Genomic DNA, 21,518 nt, shown 5'->3' with positions numbered 1-21,518 from the left:
ATATCTGTTTCAAATAAAAACTCATGTTATATAGTATACTTAATAATACATTTATTTATTTAAACTATCAAATTTATTCTAAATTGACTTAGAAAATTATTTACTATTTATTGCCTCTTGTTTTATATGTGTGAATATTATATATATCATGTATATAACTATATATGTATAATCAGAAGTACTTATTGCTCTTACTATATGGCCATATAAAACGAGTTTCGGGTATCAATCGGATTTCGGGTGTCCGCGGATTTGATTTTGAGAAAGGATTTTTACTCGAATCGGTGTTGGTTTGGATTTTAAATTCGGGTTTTGGTTTTGGGTGCCCAGACACACCATCCGATCCAAACCCGACCCGTTGCCATCCTTAGCAAAGGCATAGTTCTATGAAAAAGTGCAACATTATATTCTGATAGTAAAAAAGTTAGAACTGCTATGAAGTATTCTTCTTCATCAAAACACCGTATTTTCTGTACTCAAAATTCAGCACAAGAATAATTGCAAGTTTAACACACCTGTTCTCATGGACGAGCTACTAAATAAGCTACTGGAAAAATCTAAAACTCTATATAAATTGCTCATTTCACAATCAAGGAGACCACAAGTTGCAAGTTTTTGCAGCAATTAGTCCAAAGGCAACATCATGTTCTAAGCTTTGCGTCCCAGTTGGTTGCTTGCAGGGAAAATGATTGGTGAAATAGCTGTGGTTCAGGGGCCAGTGTAAACCAAACAGGCATAAAAAGCACAGAAAATCACTTGAGCTTGAGGGGGATCTCAAAGTAAATTGCCCAAGTGCTGGGGTCAAATGGGGTAGACCGCCGCATCCGTGATCCATCTACTCCGATTCCCCTTCTTATCTGCTACAGCAATTATATAAATTCTCCCGAGGCAATTTCGGCGTGCTTTACTTACCGGCTGCCTATTTTCCTTTTCCCCCGAAAAAAACATTTTTGTTAATTGCGAAAACGAAGGAGCCCGTGTGAACTAGAGAGGTCAAGAAAAGAGGAAAAAAGGAGAGATAAATTGGAGGCCATTAGCTGAAATCTCCCTAATCTGTTCATCTCCCTGTGTGGTGCAAGTCAGCTAGTGTGACCCTGCGATGTCTTCTCCTACCTCATGAGCTTCCAGTCTGGAACTGTGGTAGCTTCTTGTTTTTCCTAATCCCTTTTCAGCTCAGGTATTTTTCTTCGTTTGGAACTGCCGGGTCCGAAATTCCGGTGATTTGTTGGGTTTTTTGCCTGCGAAATCCGGGCAAAAATGGGGATCTGCAGCTTCTGTGCTTTGTTGGCTAAATCCTGACCCAAATTTGGCTCTTAAACCTACCTTTTCTTGGACCTTTTACCATTTCCTTCGCCTATTTTTATCTCCCATTTTTCCAGTAATTTATTTTTCTTTTTCATTTCTACCTATTTTCATCTTCCTTTTCTTCGAGAAATTTGCTTCTGTGGTAAAACTGCGTGTTCGTCGCGAGAAAGATCTTGTACTTGAGCACTGAAAGGGTTTTATGGGTTTTTTTACAGATTCACAATCCGTAGTCCTGACCTCAGTTGAGCACTCGTGAGCTCGTGCCGCTGATTAAAGCTGGCAGCTTTCAGTTATAGTCCAAGAAACGAGTGCTCCTCCGCCATGGAGGTGAGGTCTGAGCAAGGGCTGATGGCAGGCAGGGATCTGTTTGGCATGCCCAAGAGCCCGCCGGCGCCGCCGGCGTCCGCGGCCATGCAGAGCGTGCGCATGGCGCACACCGCAGACGGCACCCCTGTCTTCGCCCCGGTAACCTCGGCAGCGCCGCCGTCTTACCAGCCGCAGGTCGCGGTCCACGGGCCTAGCATGTCCACTGCGGCGGCCACTGGAGGCAATGGCGCCATGGCGTCGCCGGGCATAAGTGAGCCAGTGGCCAAGAAGAAGCGTGGGCGGCCAAGGAAGTACGGACCCGACGGGTCCATGTCGCTGGCATTGGTGCCTGCATCGTCGGCTACAGGGTCACCGGCGATGGGGCAGGGTTCTTCCGGGCCTTTCTCACTGGCGGGGCCGAATCCGGCGAACTCTGTGCTGGGGGTGTCGCCGGATGGAGTGAAGAAGCGGGGCCGGCCCAAGGGTTCTACCAACAAGCCGCGCATGGGTGCCCTTGGTAAAATTTCTACTTCTATCATTTCGTTTTTCTTAATGTTTTGGTATGGTTTCACGCTCAAGATTAGTAGGCACTGGAGAAAAATCTGTTCACATTTCCTTATGGGTAGTTTCGTCATTGAATGTAATATCGGAATAAAATTTTCTTCAAACTGGTTCAAGTGCTCATTGCGTTGCTTTAGAGGTTGGATGTGCTTCATAGTAAGAGTTTCAAATGGAGGATGTATTAGGGGATTTACCTTACTGGCTTTTTATCAATTCACTACACAAAACTATAAATTCTGGATGACCTTGTTTCTTTTCAAATATTTCGGTGTACAATTAAGAATGTGTGACATTTGGTTATTTCTCTGCTGAATTGGGCGTGCTGTTTATTCTAACTATCTAAGCTAAAAATACATTAATACATTGACTCCCTTTTTGCTTGGTGATTGAAGTAACTAGCCCTTATATAAAGTCATCTTGCAGGGTCATCAGGAGTTGGATTTACTCCTCATGTTATTACAGTTCAAGCTGGGGAGGTATTGCATTTGAACTTGTCAATTGTTTATTCTTATTTTATTCTCAGAATATGTTCTCGTATATTTTTTTTCTGGATTCTTTGCACATGCTCACTTTATTTCAGACTTTCCTCTTTTTGTCACTACTTTTCTATATGTTCCCTTTTTTCAAAAGGAAAAAAAGGAAGTATGGTTTGTCAATTCTATATAAGTTGAATTGCCAAATTGTTCATCTAGACATGTGTCTTTAACTTGTCGCACTAAGTAGAGCTAAGCTATCACATTATGTTTAGATGTATTCCTTCTACCATGTGGCACTGATGACAATTATGAGTTTACATAAACTGCCATTTTGGCATTTCCTACTGTGGTAAGTGGTAACTGATTATTTTTATCCTCTTGATAATTTGGAACAGTTCCAACTTTTGTCCTCCTTATTCTGGCTTGTGCATATGACTGTCTCTGCTTACCTGCTTTATGGCATTGCCATTCTACCTTCATGCTGATATCCTTCTTTTATATGGTCTTTGATGCCAAATACGCCCTCCATCCCAAATTATTAATTGTTTTGGCTTTTCTAGATACATAGATTTTACTATGCACCTAGACATAATAACATATATCTAGATGCATAACAAAAATTATGCACCTAGAAATGAGAAAATGACTAATAATTTGGGACGGAGGGAGTAATTTATGTTGCTGTAGCTTTGCTAATTAATGGTACTTGCATAGCATCCATATTTTGGAAAGTGATAAGGTGAACTTCTGGCTGTTCATTAAAGCGAAGCTTCCAGGATCATTTATCAAGAGAGTTTTCTGAAATTTAATGAATCAATACCTCCACTCTTCTTTTTAGGACGTTTCATCGAAGATTATGTCATTTTCTCTGCATGGAACACGTGCGGTTTGCGTTCTTTCAGCAAATGGTGCCATATCAAATGTAACGCTTCGCCAGACTGCTACTTCAGGTGGCACTGTAACATACGAGGTTTGTTCTATAGCCAGTGGAAGCTAATAGAGATACTTTTCTGTAACATAGGAATATTTTCCTAAGCTCTTATCTGTTAAGTTTCCATATATTATGATTGGATCAAGAGATGTGTAAACTTCCTGTCTACTTACAGATGCATTGGCACTGTGCAAAATAGAAGATTTTAATTACAAATGCTAATAATTCCTAATTTTTTACATAGGGTCGATTTGAGATACTATCACTGTCAGGGTCATTCCTCCTGATAGAGAATGGAGGCCAGCGTAGTCGAACAGGAGGACTCAGTGTGTCACTGGCGGGTCCTGATGGTCGTCTCTTGGGTGGTGGAGTTGCAGGGCTTCTCATAGCAGCTTCACCAATTCAGGTATTGTTTTTCTCCCTTGCAGTGGTTATTGGAAACAATACATCATGAGAAGTTCGAAAATTGGAGTTGATATCCTATGAGAAGTTCAAACTTACTGCCTTACTTAATTGTCTGTTATACTCTCAAGACAATGATATTAATTAGCAGTATTGCATGTGTTATCTGCAGATAGTATTGGGAAGCTTCAGTTCTGAAAGCAAAAAGGAGCCAAAACAGCATGCTCCTTCAGACCCTGCATCAGCACCATTGAAGGTCGCCCCGACCACCTCTATGGGACCCAACAGCCCCCCTTCAAGAGGCACATTGAGTGAATCATCTGGTGGGGCTGGAAGCCCACCACCACTGCATCAAGGCATGGCTGCTAGCAACAGTAATCAACCACCAATCATGTCCAGCATGCCCTGGAAATGATCTCTGCATCCTTGACCAAATCCAGGCAGGCTCAGATCTAGATTGGCGAACTGCCTTCCAGGAGGAAGTAGCAATTTGCGCTTCAATAGTGCTCGTTCTCTGACTAGCTTATATGTAGTGTAATTCGGAGCTTGAGTAGTGAGAGTACTGTAGCCAGAAGTTTGTAGCTCTATTGTAGGTTTCACCCTGAATTCATGTGCTAGGAGCTGTCTGTCATCTAGAGATGATGTACTGAGCTTTGTCCATGTGATCCTTGGCAGTGTTATCAAATGTTTATTTAGTTCTATGTTCAATCAAATGTTATAAAGTCCTATGTTCTACCAATTCAAATTGATTTGGGCTGGAAGATTCTTCTACGAATTTGTTGTTTGCACTTAACCAAGGATTCTGCCCAAACATGTTTGGACATTGAAATTCAGCAATTTGTGTTGAAAATGGCTTCCTTGGCGGTATGCCGTGCTCTTAAAGGCTGTGTGTGGCCCGTCTATTGTGTACTAAGATGGCGTGGCTAACCTTTACCTTTCTCATACGTAAAAAACGAAAAAAAAAATCAAATAGCTGGTTTATTTTCTTTTAAGTATGCATAGCTCGATGACCCAATTTGGCAGATCTGTTTTATGTATCATCGAACACGATGTCGCCAGGCACATGAGAGAATCAGATCAACTAGCAAAACAAAACTTTCATGATATATCCAACAAAGCAAGTGGCAAATTGCCAGAATAACATTAACTAAGCACAATTGGAGGAGACAGTGAAGAAAAACCAATGTTTGCCGTTGTGTTAAACAGTAGTACAGTACAACTTCAGTACAAATGTGTTGTCGACGCTCAAAAAGTTGAAGTGATATTCCAACATGTATTACTGACTCCATATAAAATTTGATTCTACACCTCAGCTACTTTCCTTCCAAACCTAACTACAATGATTCTGCAGAGAAGCATCCACATTAGACAACATCATCTGTGGCAAATCTCATACATGTAATGTTTTATTTTCTCAAGAATATCCGATTGACAACATCCAACGGCAACGCATAGGCAGGATCCATAGGCTTCACTCCAGGATACTCCATCAATGAAAGTCCTGTTTGCAAGAGTGGTTAACTGGTTGAGCACAGAGTTTATAGTTCTAATTCCTTCACATGCCATATACAATATGTAATTCCTTACATATGTTGAAAATACCACAGTATGGAAAGAAAATAAGCACCTGCAACTCCAAAGTATGTGTGATAGATATCTACTGCATTATCTGGTCTATCTGAAATGCCACCAGTCTCTTTATCCTGACAATCAACACAAATGAGAAGAGTTGGAACTGATACTTATGAAGTTATGAGTCAAGGGACGTATGATTATCCAAATAGCAGTGATGGGAATAATAAACAGTTACCTGACAGTTTAGTATAAATTTTGTAAGCTTTTCCTTATCAATCCAATGTACTCTATCAATCATGATCAAGCTTGATAGCACCCACCAGGAGTAACAAACCTTGAGAATTTTTAACAGTCAAATAAAATCCATAGTGACAAGGTACAGAAAGGAATGCAAAACATACACCACTTATGATATACTCCCTCCGTTCCAAAATGTAGGTCGTTTTGGTTTTTCTAGATTCATAATATTTGTTATGCATCTAGATATAACATATGTCTAGATACATAACAAAATATATGAATCTAGAAAAGTCAAAACGACCTACATTTTGGAACGGAGGGAGTACAAAATAAAGCTCACATCAGCTAGTTTCTCAGGTCGCCCATTAAGTCCTCCGTCTTTACACTGGCGCTCACAAAGCCACCATCCAAGGAGATCTCTATCAATGTGATGTAGAGAACCAGTGATTGCAAGAGCGCCAACACAACAAAATACTGCATGCAAAAATTTGTGTTCAGGTAATATACATGAGTTTGGAAATAATGGCATCCAGTAAAGCTAATTCAGTCAATCACAGCTAACATTAGGGCGATGATACAACAGGTCAATTAAAATGCCACCAATAACAGAGGAAGTTGTAATGCTACAATAGTAGAGCTAGATTATATCTACAGACTTCTAGTAATATTCATTTGAAGGTAGTCTACTGCACTACATAGCCAGTTCTGCCATTCTTCTTCTTTCATAAAGCATCCTCCATAAACACATAGTTTGCCCAACAACAACAACATAGCCTTTTTTCCCAAACAAGTTGGGGTAGGCTAGAGATGAAACCCGAAAGAAATAAGTTCAAGGTTCAGGCACATTGATAGCTAGTCAGTTTGCCCACTTAATGATAAATTACAGGTGTGCTCAGAAATACCACAAAGTAGAGTTCCAGTGAAATCAAAGTAAGACATACTTTGCCCAGCATGTGACTCCCCTCCTGGCATAGCTCCAAATCCACCATCCAAATTCTTACAGCTAACAACAAAATCTACAGCCTTTTGCATATTAATTTTATGCAGACGATGCAGTAGTGATAAGGTGCATAGGGCAATATACGAGAACCTACAGAAACAGAAAAAACATTAAGTTTGAATTACTAGCTATGGATTGTTATGTTGGAAACACGAAGAGTAAATGACATGCCAGTTCAACACCTTGTACAGTGGGTGCAATTAGGTCATACTTCTTGTAATGTGCTCAAAAAGGTCACAGATTTTGTTTAAGTGGTGTATTGAAGATCAAAAGGCGTCACCACCAGCGTGGATGGATATTTGCAAAACACCCCTTATCTCTGATTAATCGCATGCACATTTGTTTCCTTCCTCTTGATCCCCGCAGTAGCAACAGTTTCGGTGGGTGCAAGAATGACGCCGACACCCTCAAGGAGATCTCACAACAAACCATCAGCGTATCATCCCAGATGTAGAAAAAGAAACCAGTGATCTAGGGAGAATACAGCTGCATGTCATCCACAGCGCCGGCCACAGATGGCACCTGTGCGTTGAGCTGCAGGGTTTGTGCCTCCTCCCTACGGCAAGCAGCAGGGTCGCAGCCTCCTCCTCACTTTTTTTTTTGAGTTTATAGATTTGATTGTCAGGGCATAAGCTCAGAGATTTGTCACATTATTACTATAAATCTGCTATTGCACCCAATAATTATGTCATGCAGAAACCGACGATGATGAATTCAGTATTGAAATGAACTCACATGACCAATGTAACATATATTGATGAAAAGATTGAGGCTCAAGTGTGGTGCTGATATACTAATAGCATGGTTGCTTTGGTTCCTAGGTTCAGAAATTTGGTTGTGTATGTTGATCACCAAGACATCATGGGTGTCATTAACTGGGATGAACTTGCAATTTCCTCCATGGTAAATTTGCCTGTTGTGGTGAGCCCTAAAAAGTCACTGGTTGTTGATAAGAGGGCTAATGAGAATAGTGTCCATGTTGATACAACATCTAATGCTATTGCACATCCTATTGGTGATAGTGATGAAGACACAGAAGACGACCCCAAATTCGTGGATAGGGACTATGAGATTGACCAAGAGGGCGATGATCTATTTAAGAATTTTGTATATACTAATGTGCAAGATGATATTGCTGCCAGCAAAGGAAAGAGTGTGGTCTTGGAAGACATGAGCCTAGACGACGCTTCCTTCGGAGATGGAGGGTTTGATTAATATTAAGCTTAAATTTAAGAGTTTTCAGCCTGTAGACATGGGATCACCCCAGTTTAGTGTTTGCATGATATTTGGGTCAGTCCAGGAAGTACGTAATGCAATAAAAATATAAAACAATATAGCAATCAAGAATAGGGTTGTCATTAATACTCCAAGAAACAACAAGACAAGGATTGAAGCTTGTTGTGTTGCAGGATGCCCTTGGCAGCTGACTGTGTCTGAGGACAGTAGAGCTAAATATTTCATGGTAAAGAAGTATGTGAACAAGCACACAGTAGGGAATGGGAACTAAAGGCTGTACAACAACAACAACATAGCCTTTTTTCCCAAGCAAGTTGGGGTAGGCTAGAGATGAAACCCGAAAGAAATAAGTTCAAGGTTCAGGCACATTGATAGCTAGTCTCCAAGCGCTCCTATCCAAAGCTATCTCTTTAGAGATATTCCAATCCTTAAGGTCTCTTTTAACCAACTCCTCCCACGTCAGTTTAGGTCTACCTCTACCCCTCTTTACATTATCGACCCGCTCAAGAACCCCATTACGCACCGGCGCCTCAGGAGGCCTTCGCTGGACATGTCCAAACCATCTCAGCCGATGCTGAGTAAGTTTCTCCTCAATTGGTGCCACCCCGACCCTATCCCGAATAACTTCGTTCCGGACTCTATCTCTCCTTGTGTGCCCGCAAAACCACCGCAACATCCGCATCTCTGCTACACTCAGTTGCTGCACATGACGCCTTTTTGTAGGCCAACATTCAGCACCGTATAACATCGCCGGACGAATTGCTGTCCTATAGAATTTGCCTTTTAGCTTTTGTGGCACCCTCTTGTCACAAAGGATGCCAGAAGCTTGCCGCCATTTCAACCAGCCAGCTGAAATTCTATGCCTAACATCTTCATCAATGTCGCCATCCTTTTGTAGCACCGATCCTAAATACCGAAAAGTATCCTTCTGGACCACCACTTGCCCATCTAGACTAACGTCTCCCCCCTCATGCCTAGTCGCGCTGAAATCGCACATCATGTACTCGGTCTTGGTCCTACTAAGTCTAAATCCTTTCGACTCTAACGTGCGTCTCCACAGCTCTAACTTCCTATTAACCCCTGCCATACTCTCGTCAACTAGCACCACATCATCAGCAAAGAGCATACACCAAGGGATCTCACCTTGTATATCCCTTGTGACCTCATCCATCACTAAAGCAAATAAATAAGGACTCAATGCTGACCCCTGGTGTAGGCCTATGTTAATAGGAAAGTCAGTGGTGTTGCCATCACATGTTCGGGAACTAAAGGCTGTGACTGCCAAATATCTACCCAAAAGGTATGTTGAGGAATTCATAGCTGATGATAAGATGACGCTTGAAAATTTAGTAGGAAAGCAAAAAGACCTTAACATTACTCCATCAAGGCACAAGTTAGGTAGAGCCAGAACAATAGCAAAGCTATATATGGGAATGAAATAGGACAATATAGCCAGCTATGGGACTATGGGCAAGAGTTGAGAAGGTCTAGTCCAGGTAGCATATTCTTTTTGAACCTGCAATATGGTTGTTTCCATACATTGTATGTTTCATTAGATGCCTGCGAGAGAGGATTTTTAAGTGGATGCTGGCCACTGATATGTTTTGATGGTTGCCACATCAAAACAAAGTTCAGAGGGATATTTACTGCTGCTTGCATAGACCCCAATGGCTGCATATTTCCTACAGCGATGGCAGATTGGCATTAATTGAGGTAGAGAGCAAAAATAGCTGGAAATGCTTCCTTAGTACTCTCAAACAAGACCTTCAAATTCAGAACACGTCCGCATGGTCTGTGATGACAGACAGACAGAAGGTAGTTATTGTCATATTTTTTTCTAAATTGCCTTGTGATGTCTCAAATTAAATTTGTTATGTTTAAAGGGTCTTGTAAACATAACAAATTTAATTTGAGACATCACAAGGCAATTTAGAAAAAAATATGACAATAACTACCTTCTGTCTGTCTGTGTGGGTAAGGCTTGGGGCTTAAAGACAACCCTTCCCCAGACCCCGCACAGTGCGGGAAGCCTACGGCACTGGGTACGCCCTTTTTTTTTTTTAAAGGGTCTTGTACCAGCTATTGTAGATGAGTTCCCTGATTGAGTGAGGAATGGCCCCACACAGGCAGCTGGGTCGCAGGGCCTGCGCGCTCCCTTTCTTTTGCCCTAGCGCGCCGGCGGTGATCATCAAGTCCTCCAGACGAGGTGCCGATCTATTATGAGACAGCACTGGTTCATCTGCTTTCGAGGCAAGCTGATACCTGCACGGAAGTCGGAAGCGGAGGGCCCTGGCGTAGCGCAGCTGCGGGGACACGGAGCAGCAGGCTCTGGTGGCCAGGGGAAAAGACACAGAAGGAGCCAAAGAGATCAAGAGAGAAGGAAATAAATGAAATGGATGAAAGAAAGAAAGAAGGGTAAAAGAGAAAAGGAGACACTTCTTGAATAAAGAATTCATCCGTTATTCGTGAAGTTCACTGAAAGGCAATATCCGTATTCACTAGTTCTGTAGATGATTTTCAGTAAATTGTGAACTCATAAATCATGTGCTGGCCCAGAATGGATGATGGGGGCAGTAGTTCATATATTTTAGCAACTAATTTTTTTTGGAAACCGTTGGATATGGAGGTATTTTTTCCTCCCAATAGTTTTTGGCAAAGTCCTAAAATCAGCTTTTTGGGACTCAACTTATCAGACACTCTTGGTGATGCTCTAACTGTAGCCAACAAAGCACCTCTGTCATGCAGACACTCATGAGTGAGGTATGAAAGTAAGCTATCCTTGCTATGTGTGAACTTTTCCATGGTACCTATAGTCTTTTAGTGATATTTATTTTGTCAGGCTGCCAATAGCCAACAAGATAGAGATGGACTATCAGCTCCAAAATTGCCAGAATGTGCTTTCATTGCTACACTTAGGAGAGATGGTCTGCAACCTCCTCGGACTACAGCAACACGGGAGGGAAGGAGAACAGTGAGGAAGAAGAAGGCAGCACCAAAAAAGAAAAATGTCAAGTAGTGGTCTTATTTATGCAGTGAGGACGACATTTAAGGAAAATTCAAAATGTCAACGGTTTCTGTTTTTCTTAGGTGGGCATAAACATACTTACTATTTTGCATTTCAGTTTTTTGAACCTGATGCTATGAATGATGTGCCTGCTTTTCTCACTTCGTATATCTCACCTTAATGTAGAAAGGCTGTAAACTTGCAGGCAACCATGGAAATAAAAAAGAAAACAACCACGCATCTTGCAAAACAACAAACAAACAGGCTGGAGATAAGAGGTGTTTTTGCAAAGAACTGTCCACGCCGGTGGTGACATGGATGTCAAGGCGACGCAGCCATGCAGTCCACTTTTGACCTCGAATGCACCACTTAAACATAATCTGTGACCTCTTTGAGCACTTTACAAGAAGCATGACCTAGTTGCACCCCGTACAAGTAGTTGTACTTCGCATGTCATTTACTCAAACACAAAAGCGGGGACTAAAAACGATCATTTGAAAGGGTTTTTACCTAGTGTCGACTTCACCCCAGACATCACCAGAAAATGATCCATCCTCATTCTGGAGTCCAGCAACATCTGACATGGCTAGATAAGGAAAAGAAACTGGATTTCAAGTTCAGTCAGCTACTCAGCTTAATAAACTAGGGTTGCAGGATTCGCTTTTCTCACTAAGGCATTGGTAACCTGAAGTTCACAAAGATACTCCAACAGTGTGAACCAATTCAAGATATGGAAAAAGGATACAATCAGCAACCTTGTCGATGTCAAGGACATCGAGCCGATCGAAGAGGCAGAGGACCTGCACGGCGCTTAGCGTGTAGAGGACATGCGGGTCGTGCCCGACGTTCCCTCCAAATCCACCTGCACCGCCATACACATCCAAAGGATAGCACCCGAACAAATCAATTAACTACCTCTACACAATCCAATCACCGGGGGGGGGGGGGGGGGGCGGGGTGGATGGCAGGAATCGAAAGCGGAGTACCAGATTCCGGATGGTAGCAGGACATGATCCAGTCGACGACCTCGGCGGCGTCGACGGCGTGCAGCTTGTGGAGGAGATCCAGTGTGGTGAGGCCCCAGTAGGCGCCGTTGAGCCGGATGTGCTCCATCACCAGCGACTCGAACGAGTCCTTCTTCTGCGCGAGAAGGGCGGGCGTTGGAGGAGCCGGAGAAATCCAGGAGACGGGGGGCGAGAGGACGAGATAGATGGATGGATGGGTGCGTTACCTTCTCCACGGTGACGATGTAGCGGACGTGCTGGTCGGCGGCGAGCTCCGCCATGGCCGCCTCGCTTGGCTCGTGCAGTCGCGCTCCTCGTCTTCCCCTGCTCGAACTCGGACTGAACTGAACCCCTCAACGACAGCTTTAGGTTCTTTTTGCGAAAAATTGAATCGCGATCCAAAAAAATCTGAATATTTTCACAAAACCCTCTAATTGGGTTGCGGTTATTAACCGTGATCCAATCAGGGGGGTATTTGAAAATATTAATTCGAGTAGTTTCACAAAACTTCTGATTTGGATCGAGATTATTAATCGCGATTCAAGGATATATTTACAAATCAAGCATTTTGGGAGTTCACCGGCAACCTCCACGGGACAGGCCGGCAGCGCAGCCGCGCAGGAAGCGGCGGAGCGGGGAGCACGGAGATCAGCTCCGCCAATAGAGTATACCGGTGTCGATCTCTTGTCCTCCCGGGATGTAGATCGTCGGTGTCGGCGACATGAAGGCAGGGGGCGATGAGAACAGATGCATTGTCTCTGTGAAACATAGAAGATTTTATTTATTAGAATGCTAATTATTCCTTATTTCTCTGTAAGGCCTTGTTTGGTTGCAAGGGAATTGAAAGGAATTAGAGGGAGTTGGGAGGGATTAAATTCCCAACAAATTAAAATCCCTCTCATTCCCTTCCCCTTTTGGAGAGGACAACCGAATAAGGACTATGGTTAATTTCAGATAAAAATGGAGACCAACTTGAACAGGAGAGCTCTCTGTCACTGTCCGGTACTGATGGTGCCATGGTGGTCTTTTGGACTCGTGGGTGGTGGAGTTGCAGGACTTCTCCCTGCTTGGGACCGCGAGCCTGATAAGTGCGAGCGGGATAAGCGCAATGCGACTCGCAGCCCATTTTTGCGATTTTTGGCCATGCAGTTCAAATTTCGTGTATTGGCCAAAATAAGCATATAAGAAGCGGAAGCGTTCGGCGGGATTTTTTCGCGTTTTTCGCGGATAAGCAGCGCAGACACGGTTCCAAACACGCCCATAGTAGCTTAACCATTCAGGTATTGTTTTCTCTCTCTCTCCCTCTCTATCTCCCCCTTGCTGGCTGTTGGAAACAACACATCATCATTGCAATTTTTCTTACCTACTTTTTTTTTTTGAGGGTCAACGGGGGGAGAGCATCCCCACCTGATTCATATTCATTTCAGGGGCTGTTTGGCAGCCAAAGCCATTACAAAAGCTAGAATTTCAGCAATTTTTGAGGGAAAGGCCAAATTTACAAGAGGGTTTACACAATGGGAAACCGTGAATTTTTCTTACCTACTATCTCTGTTTTACAAATGAAGTCGCTTTTCGAATTGGGGTTGATATCCTATGGCTGCATAATTTCTACTGCTTTACCTACTATTTCTACTGATATCTATAGTGAGTATTAGGAAGCTTCAGTTCTGAAATCATGCGTTGAGCTTTTGCAGTGTTATCAAGTGTTAACCATGAGAGCGTCCTCCACGGTGCCGGGCAGCCGGGGCCGTCCGTCGTCGGCAGCCACCGGAGCTCGCGCACGGCGGGTCGGATCAGTCTAGGTACGTAAAAAGCTAACAAAGCGGCGACGGCGACCGCTTCAAGTTCCTCCCGCAGATCATGCGCCGGAAGCCATGAACACACACAAGGATTATTTGGGTCATGGATTCTCATCCGCACCATGGATCAGAATCAGATCATGCGCGCATCATCATGCAAGGCACCGGCTTTTGATTCCTTGCCTGCAGACCATTACATTCTACATCTCCCTGCCGCCTCGCCGCCGGCCACCACCACTCTGTCTCCGCCACTCAACACCGTACCCAAATGAGAGAACAAAAAGAAAAGGGAAAAAAATTGCCATCTCATCTCTGTATACATTGCGGAACGCCTTCCCGTTCCCAAACCCCAGCAAGCAGAGAACGAACGAAAGAAACGAAAAGGCAACAGCGAGAAGGATCGTCGGATCCGGGCGGTTCAGAAGAAGCTGTAGGAGTTGTTGAACATGAGGCTGGTGGTGGCGTAGGCGCTGAGCAGCTCGTTGTGCGGCGCCCACGGCTCGGCGCGGAGCCCCACCCGGCGGAGCGCCTTGAGGATCTTGCTCCGGTTCACGCACCCGGTCACCACCACCTTCTGGAGGCTCGCCTCCACCTCCACCCGCTCGATGCCTGCATCGCGATCATCATTGCGGCCACCACGAGCAGATGATGCAGCCGCGTCAGAGACTGAGGAGCAGTCCACCGAGAACCAAAGGAAAAGAAAGGAAAGGCCTGGCTTTGGCAATTGGTAAAAGAGCAAAAGGATCGGATCTACTACACTTCTACAGTAGTGAAAACAGATCGACACATGGATGGATGGACCATGGTAATCTGACCGGATGGGCTTTGGTTTGGTTTGCTCACCTTTCACTTTGGACAGGCATTTCCGTACCCGCTTCTCATGCAGCGCCACCATCTCCACTTTCAGCTCCGTGCTCTGCGAACAGCAGCCATCAGGAAATGTGCAGAGGATTGCTAGCCATGCCATGCCATGCAGTCATGGCTGGCTACTAGCTCATGCAAAGAAAAAGTATTGTTGTCTATGGTCATGACTCATGATCATGTCGCCGTACTAATTCCTGTTATCGCTGTCTGAGCTCTGAGGAGACGCACTCTCCGAAAGCTAGACCGTCTCGTTGCTGACAAAACATGACCGCATAATAAGAACGCAGGGGTCTATCTAATCGGCTATATCCGTCATGCACTCAATGGACTTGATCATTTCTCTGTATTGTTAATGAGTCAAGGCAGGATAAAGGCGAAGAATCTAATCGCTAATGTATGGAAAATGTTCTGCTTTCTGCTTGAAATTGCAATTGCAGTTGATGAACACAAACAGAAGGTGATGAATGTAGAATTGTAGAGGCTAGAGATGAATAACTACCACTCCTTACAAACTACTACTTGAAACTCATCACTTTTTTGCAGGCCTGCATTTCGAACAAACTATTCTCTAGGCTCTAGCTAAGAACCTCACTGAATTATCATCTCTACATGAACACTATATATCAAATTAATAAACAAAGCACACATTTAGGCTATGATGAATTCCAGTGATGAGCTAGCAAATTAACCCGTAGTCCCATACCTCCATGGAAGAGAAACCGGTTGTAATGCAACGTTGATGATCCTACACCGCCAGTCGCCGGCTTTCGAAATGGGGACGACAGGGGAATAAGATGAGAGCCGAGCAGACCTCTTATAGCGGCAACTGCAAGCAACCCACAAAGAGGTGGTAACAAAAAAAAAAAGGCGAAAAGAGCACCGGCAGGATGTGATGAAGGGAAAAGGTTAAAGACGGTGTTCAAGCTAAGAGATTCCTGCTGGTGTTGTAATCTAAGCTGATGGCCTCCAAGACCCACTGACCTACGACCCTACCCAGCTATGCGGCCAGCACTGTGATCTCCTCAGCTTTCCCAAAGGCAGCCCTAGGTCTACATGGAGAAGAGCGACCGGTGGTCTCACCGAGGCCCTCTGGGTCTCTCTTGCTGATCTTGTTTACTCGCCGATAGCTCCATTCTCAATGGTCCATGCAGCAGTGCTAGCTCAAGCATGGCACGAATGGAGAGGTTGATTGACCCCTGATCGATCCTGCAGACGCCACACATGTGTACCAGCATTGGGAGTGGGGTTAAGGCTTTTGAGAAGGTTAACGTGCTCGGTGTGTGATGGCTGATGGCCGGCTAGGGAGTGATCGGTCGCAGAGGATCCCGGGCGTGCGATGACATGGACGCCATTGACGGGTCCGAGCTTTGCTTTGTGAGGTGTCGAGCGGATGACGGTGGGCATGGCAGGGGCATGGAATGCAGTTTGGAATGTCTGGAGATCCGCAGGGAGTGACCTAATGGTTACAAAAAGAGCAAAAGCGCAAAAGGTTAAAGCCAGCCATGAGGAGGTCATGGAAAGAAAGTGGGCGAGGCCGGGGGGAGGGACAGCAAAATGGACCCTGACGCAAGTTTGGTATTCTTGCCCTGCATCCACACGCATAGCAAATTAACAAGCAGAGATGAATCTTCAGGAACACCATGACGCAACTCGTCATGCAGTCCAACTACAAGTTTACTTTCAGTTGAGTCAAGAGAGAAGGAAAAAAAAGGTAGTATATATGAAATGGTGATGTACTGAACTGATGCATTGCATCTGCATCACAGTGATCAACTGATCACATGCATGAAACACAATGACACGGAATGCAAAGGGGAAGATTACCAAGAAAGTAAGCAACTTGTCACCACATGATTCCATTTCTTCATACCATTACTATCATCAACATTAAGCCCACCTCCCCAAAACTTCATGCTGCTGACAGAACTCGCTCAACACGCATGCACATGACTCGCAACAAATTATACACTAGAAAAGGAAGGAGCAAGCAAACCTTGACCAGCACTATAATAAGTCTATAATGTCACTGTAACTAACTGCAGTTACCTGGTAATCGACGCCTCACCGCTGCTAAATTGCTAATTCTGCTAGCTAGCTACTAGCACCTAGTATACTCTGCTAGCTGACGACCAATGCATCTTAATTTTAAAGACCGCACAGGTTGAGCTAGTACTTGGGGAGGAGATCCTTGAGATGGACGGCGAAGAAGTCATAGCCGGCGCCGGCGGCGGGGTGTCTAGCGCAGCAGCCCTCCTGGTGGCAGTTGCCGTCGACCTTGCGGAGGTAGCCGAGGTCGGCGCAGCTGACGCCGGGGATGACGTGGCGGCCCAGGTCCCCGACGGCGCCGTGGCGGCTGCACATCTCGAAGGTGAGGTCGTCCAGGGTGCCCTCCCGGTACACGATGAGCCCGTCCTCCTCCGGGCTGAAGTTCCGCATGGGCCGGAACACCTTGTCGAACGCCCGGTCGTGCGGGTTGGTCACCGGCATCAGCCTGGGGAGCAACAACCAACAGATGATGTTCAGTGCCCGACCAGCCAAAATGCAGGGGAAAAAAAAAGAATATATCAGTTACAAACCAATCTCTCTATGCAAACCGTGCAAACTTCAATTTGAGCCACCGGATCAATATCCAAGGGGCATGGAGGGATTGTGTAATTTTACAATTAACTGCTCATTCTTGGATTGGGTAATCACACTTTTGCACTCCTCCCCTTGGATGTTGATCCAATGACACAAATTAAAGTTTGCATAGTTTGCATGAAATGTTAGTTTGCACCTGATTTGTTCTCGAAAAAAAAAAGTTCATATATACATATACACGCTGCTCAAAAAACGATGTAGGAAAATAAAAGGATTTTTTAAGAATGAGAAAATAAAAGGAAATGGGAAGGAATCAAGGAAACATGAACGGTGACCATCCAAAATTGGTCCTGGGCCAACTGTATGGTTGTTCGGGTTGGGCTTCCACGCTCAGTAATTGGGCTAGCATGGGCCTGCTAGAAAGCCCAACGCAAGAATGGCACTCAATTATGATGCCGAGCCTCAATTTTGGATTTTGGCACAGCAAAATGCTTTCTGAACTCTCTAAAAAGATTGCTAAAAAACAAAACTCTCTAAAAAGATTTCACCAATCACACAGCGCTTTCAAACTCTACACGGCCGTAGTTTCAAACTCTACACAGCGCTTTCGAAATTCTACCACGATTTCTGACCAGGTGAAACCGGACGGTGCTACAAGCAACACGCACCAATTCAACCACCTACGAGGGGCATGACGGCGACACTTGAGTGCTCACGCGAGTGTACATCCATCCTCGATGATAACAAGACGCCCGGCCGGGGACTCGATCTTCGTGAGCAAGAACTGGTTATTTTCCCTCAGCAAGTTCGATGTGACAAACCAAACTCGACCAAGCTCGCGAGATGGACAACTTAATTCTCCGATCCCACGAAAAAAGAAAAACAAATCCCCGGGCCATGCTATCTAGTCAATTCTGCCCACGCAAACACATCACCGCCAACAAGCTACTAACCAAAAGCGATTAGCGCCCACCTAATCTTTCCCATCCCGATCACTTCACAAATACAAAAAACAAAAAACAAAAACTAGCAATTTCACCCAACCAGATGCACTCGTAAAATCGAAACCATCCCTTTTACATTAGGATGCACAAGACGCACCAACCCCGCGGTCCGAAATTCGGAACGCGGGAAATTCCCGGGATTCCTAGTACAAACACACCCTACCAGCAGGGCAAACATGAAGTCGTCACAGAATTTCCATTTCAGAGAATTAGGGTGATGAGAGGACAAGATCACATCGCCGTGGAATAATCAGGGTGATGAGAATTGAGAAGACAAGATCACAAGATGACATCAACGGCGACGGCGATGTGCGCGAGCAACCGAGCCGGGGCGCGCGCGCAACAGCCAGGGTGCCGAGCGCTCGGGACAAACCCGAGCCGCCGAGCCTATCCGAACAAGAAGCCAACAAAATCATGGGAAGGAAGGGAACAGAGGCGGCGGGCCGGGCGCGGGTCAAACCAAACCCGGGGGCGGGCGGCAACGGGGCGAGGCTGGCGCACGCGGCGGCGTTCGCGTGGCGCGATGCAACCGACGAGCGAGCGAGACGCGGGGGCGCGTACCTGACGTGGAAGAGGTTGGAGACGCGGTCGGCGCCGAGGTGTGCCTCGACGGCGCCGAGGAAGGCCTCGTAGGTCTTGAGGTGGAGGCCGTCGAGGCGCGGGTAGGGGAGGCGCGGGCGCGGGCCGGGGCCTGCCGGGCGCCGGCGCGCCGCCGCGTTGGCATTGCACCCGAGGAAGGCGTACTCCCGCCACGCCACGGCCCCGGCGGCGCCGGCGGGGGGGAGGCACTCCTGCTGCTGCTGCTGCTGCCTGGGCGCCGGCGCCGGCAGCGGCACGAAGCCGGCCGCGCCCAGGATGGGCTCCAGCTCGTCGTGGGTCAGGATGGGCCGGAACGTGGGCGTGTGCCACAGGGACAGCTTCTTGGCCACCTCCTCGATGGACATCCGCAGCTCCCGCCCCCTGCCGCCCCCGGCGCCGGCGCCGGCCGGCTGCGCCATGACCGCCGCGGGGTTTTCCCCGGGGTTTATGGCCCGGGTGGGGGAACGAAGGAGAGGGACGGGGAGACGACTCCCCCGCGTTGTTTATGCGCGACGCAGAGATTGTTTTTTCGAATCAGAGGAGAGAGAGAGAGAGGATCGCGAGCTTAAAAGGAAGGAGGGGGGCAGCCGGGCAGAGGGAGGTGGAGGAGATGGAGAGCGAGCCGAGCCCTCGCCTTGGGATTCTCTCTGCGTTGCCAAATATTTTTGCAGGGCTCGGGGCCGGGATAAACGCTCCCCGTACCGGCGCGCCGTGCGAATGCTCCGCGGTCGTGTCGCTGACAGGTGGGGCCGTCCTGCGCCGGTATTGAATGCCTGCGGTTTCTGCCTGGGTTGGCCCACCGGGGGTGAACTGTGTCCTCGCCGCCCCGGCCAGGGTCAAACTTGAAACGGAGGCGGGTTTTCAGTAAACAGAGAAACGGAAGAGTTCAGTGAATACTGTAGGTGGTAGTGTGTTTGCAAGCTACTATTATGGCACTTGATCAATGCTTGCTGTCTTAGCGTCAGGTGATCTTTTTGAGGTCGTCAAGGTTCACCAAAACAAAGGATCATGTTTGAAATGACACGAGTAGCTAGCTTAGATCGATCGTTGGTGATCGAGGATATACGTTACTAAGTCGGTACTTGTCCTCGTAGTGCCGCATCCTAGAATACGTTAGATTTTCTACGACACGTTAGATCTTCAAAAGTTGTCGGTATTTGTCAAACAGGAACTCATGATTGAAACCGCACGGATGTCTTAATTTATGGTGGTTGCCGATATACGTTACTAAGTCTAAGTTGGTGCTTGCTGTCTCAATGACATGTCATTTAAGATGCTAGATCTTCAAAGTTATCGGCGTTTGGAGAACATGGGCTCATGTGCGAAACAACACGAGTGTCTAATTGTTGAGTTATAGGAACAAATTTGGCGGTACTATATATTTTTATTACTAGACGTTGCTTTGTTAAAATAATTCCAAATCAACGCTCCAAGAGGCCTGGCGTTCGAACAACACAGTGATGAGCAGCGTGCCTAAACAGCAAAGAAAAAAATGTTTAGAATCACAAACACTACGGAGCCCACTGTAAGTGGTGTATGCGCGACAACTCGACGCAAAACCGTGCGTGCGCCTAACCACCGGCGCGTCCCAGGGGCGGCCATTCGGTGGTGGGGAAGTTAACGCAGGCAAGGCAGGCAGGCACGCACACCCACACAGCCAGAGCCAGGCGCAGGCAGGTCGCTGGAGCGGGATCGGCTTGGCGGCTTGTTTACTCGCCGCGAGGCCGGCTGGGTGGCCGCCGCCAATGATCTCACCCGCCTGCGCGCCGCGCCGCTCTAGCGCGTGGGCTGCTGCCGCCGCCGACGGCTGACGCCCGCGGCCCACCCACAAGTTGCGTCTCCTCGGCAGTTTCCCATTCGGCGACGCCGGCCGCTAGCTCCTTCTTCCGTCCCCGTTCCCGTGTCATCTCGGTCAGCGTGCTCGGCGACGTGGCCGTTGCGGCCGCGGGTGCGGCGTGCCTCCGCGTGTCGCGCGTGCCCGGTGGTGGCGCCCGCCCACCCGCGTCCCGCGGCCTGCGGGGCTGCGGCCGGTGGCCCGGCAGAACGGCAGGGAAACTGAGCAACTGTCCCTGAAGAACCGCGGGAGAAACGGTAGGGGGCTACGGCGGGGTGCAGTGCAGGAGAAGCTCCTCTGGAGTAGTGACTTTATCACCGACATGCGGGTCTCGGTGTCATCAGACCCACATGTCAGTGGTAAAGTCATTGTCTCTATGACTGTAGAGGATCTCAAACCGCAGTGCAGACGGTTGTGAGTCATATCGGTTGGATAGGTATACGAATTTTGAGCAGAGAAGTCGGGATCGGTAATCAGCCGATTAACCGCGGAACTGAGTTGAAAGTCTTCACCTTTTAAAAAGAGAGAGATACAAGTCTACAACCAAGGTGTTAAGGAAAATAAAAAAAGGAAGCATCAAAGTGTGGTTCTTAAATCAAAGACAAAGGAAACAAGAGGGCTCTCGTTTTGAAACTAATGTAAGCTGCTGTCTGATTTGGAAATACTGGGCGGGCGAGGAAATTATTGTGTCAATGTGTTTGTTGGGAAGAATATAAAAAGGAAGAATGAGGAAGAACAAAACTGATAAACTTATTGCATCGGTGGCATGAGTGTTCTACAGTTCTACTTACGTTAATTTATAGCGTTTTTTGATATAC

At 46.4% G+C, this 21,518-nt stretch overlaps 4 protein-coding genes across 9 annotated transcripts; 1 reads left to right on the top strand and 3 right to left on the bottom strand.

Annotated features, from left to right (window-relative positions):
* The first annotated feature begins 786 nt into the window (after positions 1-786).
* On the top strand, positions 787-4,752 carry LOC120712828 (AT-hook motif nuclear-localized protein 10-like). Of its 2 annotated transcripts, none has more exons than XM_039998722.1 (6): positions 787-1,140; positions 1,521-2,128; positions 2,596-2,648; positions 3,487-3,618; positions 3,824-3,985; positions 4,154-4,752. In XM_039998722.1, exons 2-6 carry the CDS (start codon positions 1,627-1,629, stop codon positions 4,394-4,396), a joined length of 1,092 nt encoding a protein of 363 aa, XP_039854656.1. In that variant the 5' UTR covers positions 787-1,140; positions 1,521-1,626; the 3' UTR covers positions 4,397-4,752. The 2 variants fall into 2 exon arrangements, with proteins under 2 accessions (XP_039854656.1, XP_039854655.1); XM_039998721.1 differs by having other exon boundaries at positions 839-1,177.
* A 399-nt stretch (positions 4,753-5,151) lies between these two features.
* Positions 5,152-12,428, bottom strand: LOC120712827 (geranylgeranyl transferase type-2 subunit beta 1-like). Of its 5 annotated transcripts, none has more exons than XM_039998715.1 (10): positions 12,268-12,428; positions 12,023-12,176; positions 11,782-11,898; positions 11,547-11,613; positions 10,109-10,360; positions 6,738-6,886; positions 6,137-6,270; positions 5,792-5,890; positions 5,609-5,684; positions 5,152-5,482 (listed from the first exon to the last, which is right to left on the bottom strand). In XM_039998715.1, exons 1-10 carry the CDS (start codon positions 12,319-12,321, stop codon positions 5,388-5,390), a joined length of 1,197 nt encoding a protein of 398 aa, XP_039854649.1. In that variant the 5' UTR covers positions 12,322-12,428; the 3' UTR covers positions 5,152-5,387. The 5 variants fall into 5 exon arrangements, with proteins under 5 accessions (XP_039854649.1, XP_039854650.1, XP_039854652.1 ...); XM_039998716.1 differs by having other exon boundaries at positions 12,023-12,173; positions 12,268-12,423; XM_039998718.1 differs by lacking the exon at positions 10,109-10,360.
* Positions 12,429-13,980: 1,552 nt separating this feature from the next.
* LOC120712826 (heavy metal-associated isoprenylated plant protein 44-like) lies at positions 13,981-15,874 on the bottom strand. The gene is made up of 3 exons (XM_039998714.1): positions 15,407-15,874; positions 14,683-14,755; positions 13,981-14,448 (listed from the first exon to the last, which is right to left on the bottom strand). Exons 1-3 carry the CDS (start codon positions 15,410-15,412, stop codon positions 14,258-14,260), a joined length of 270 nt encoding a protein of 89 aa, XP_039854648.1. The 5' UTR covers positions 15,413-15,874; the 3' UTR covers positions 13,981-14,257.
* A 632-nt stretch (positions 15,875-16,506) lies between these two features.
* Positions 16,507-19,505, bottom strand: LOC120712825. Its single transcript, XM_039998713.1, has 2 exons — positions 18,849-19,505; positions 16,507-17,194 (listed from the first exon to the last, which is right to left on the bottom strand). The coding sequence occupies exons 1-2, from the start codon at positions 19,283-19,285 to the stop codon at positions 16,870-16,872; spliced, it is 762 nt and encodes a 253-aa protein (XP_039854647.1). The 5' UTR covers positions 19,286-19,505; the 3' UTR covers positions 16,507-16,869.
* Positions 19,506-21,518: the final 2,013 nt, after the last annotated feature.

Source organism: Panicum virgatum, chromosome 6K (assembly GCF_016808335.1).
Source record: "Panicum virgatum strain AP13 chromosome 6K, P.virgatum_v5, whole genome shotgun sequence".
Taxonomy (NCBI): Eukaryota; Viridiplantae; Streptophyta; class Magnoliopsida; order Poales; family Poaceae; genus Panicum; species Panicum virgatum.
The sequence above is the reverse complement of the archived record's forward strand: the minus strand, read 5'-3'. Positions and strand labels throughout refer to the sequence as shown.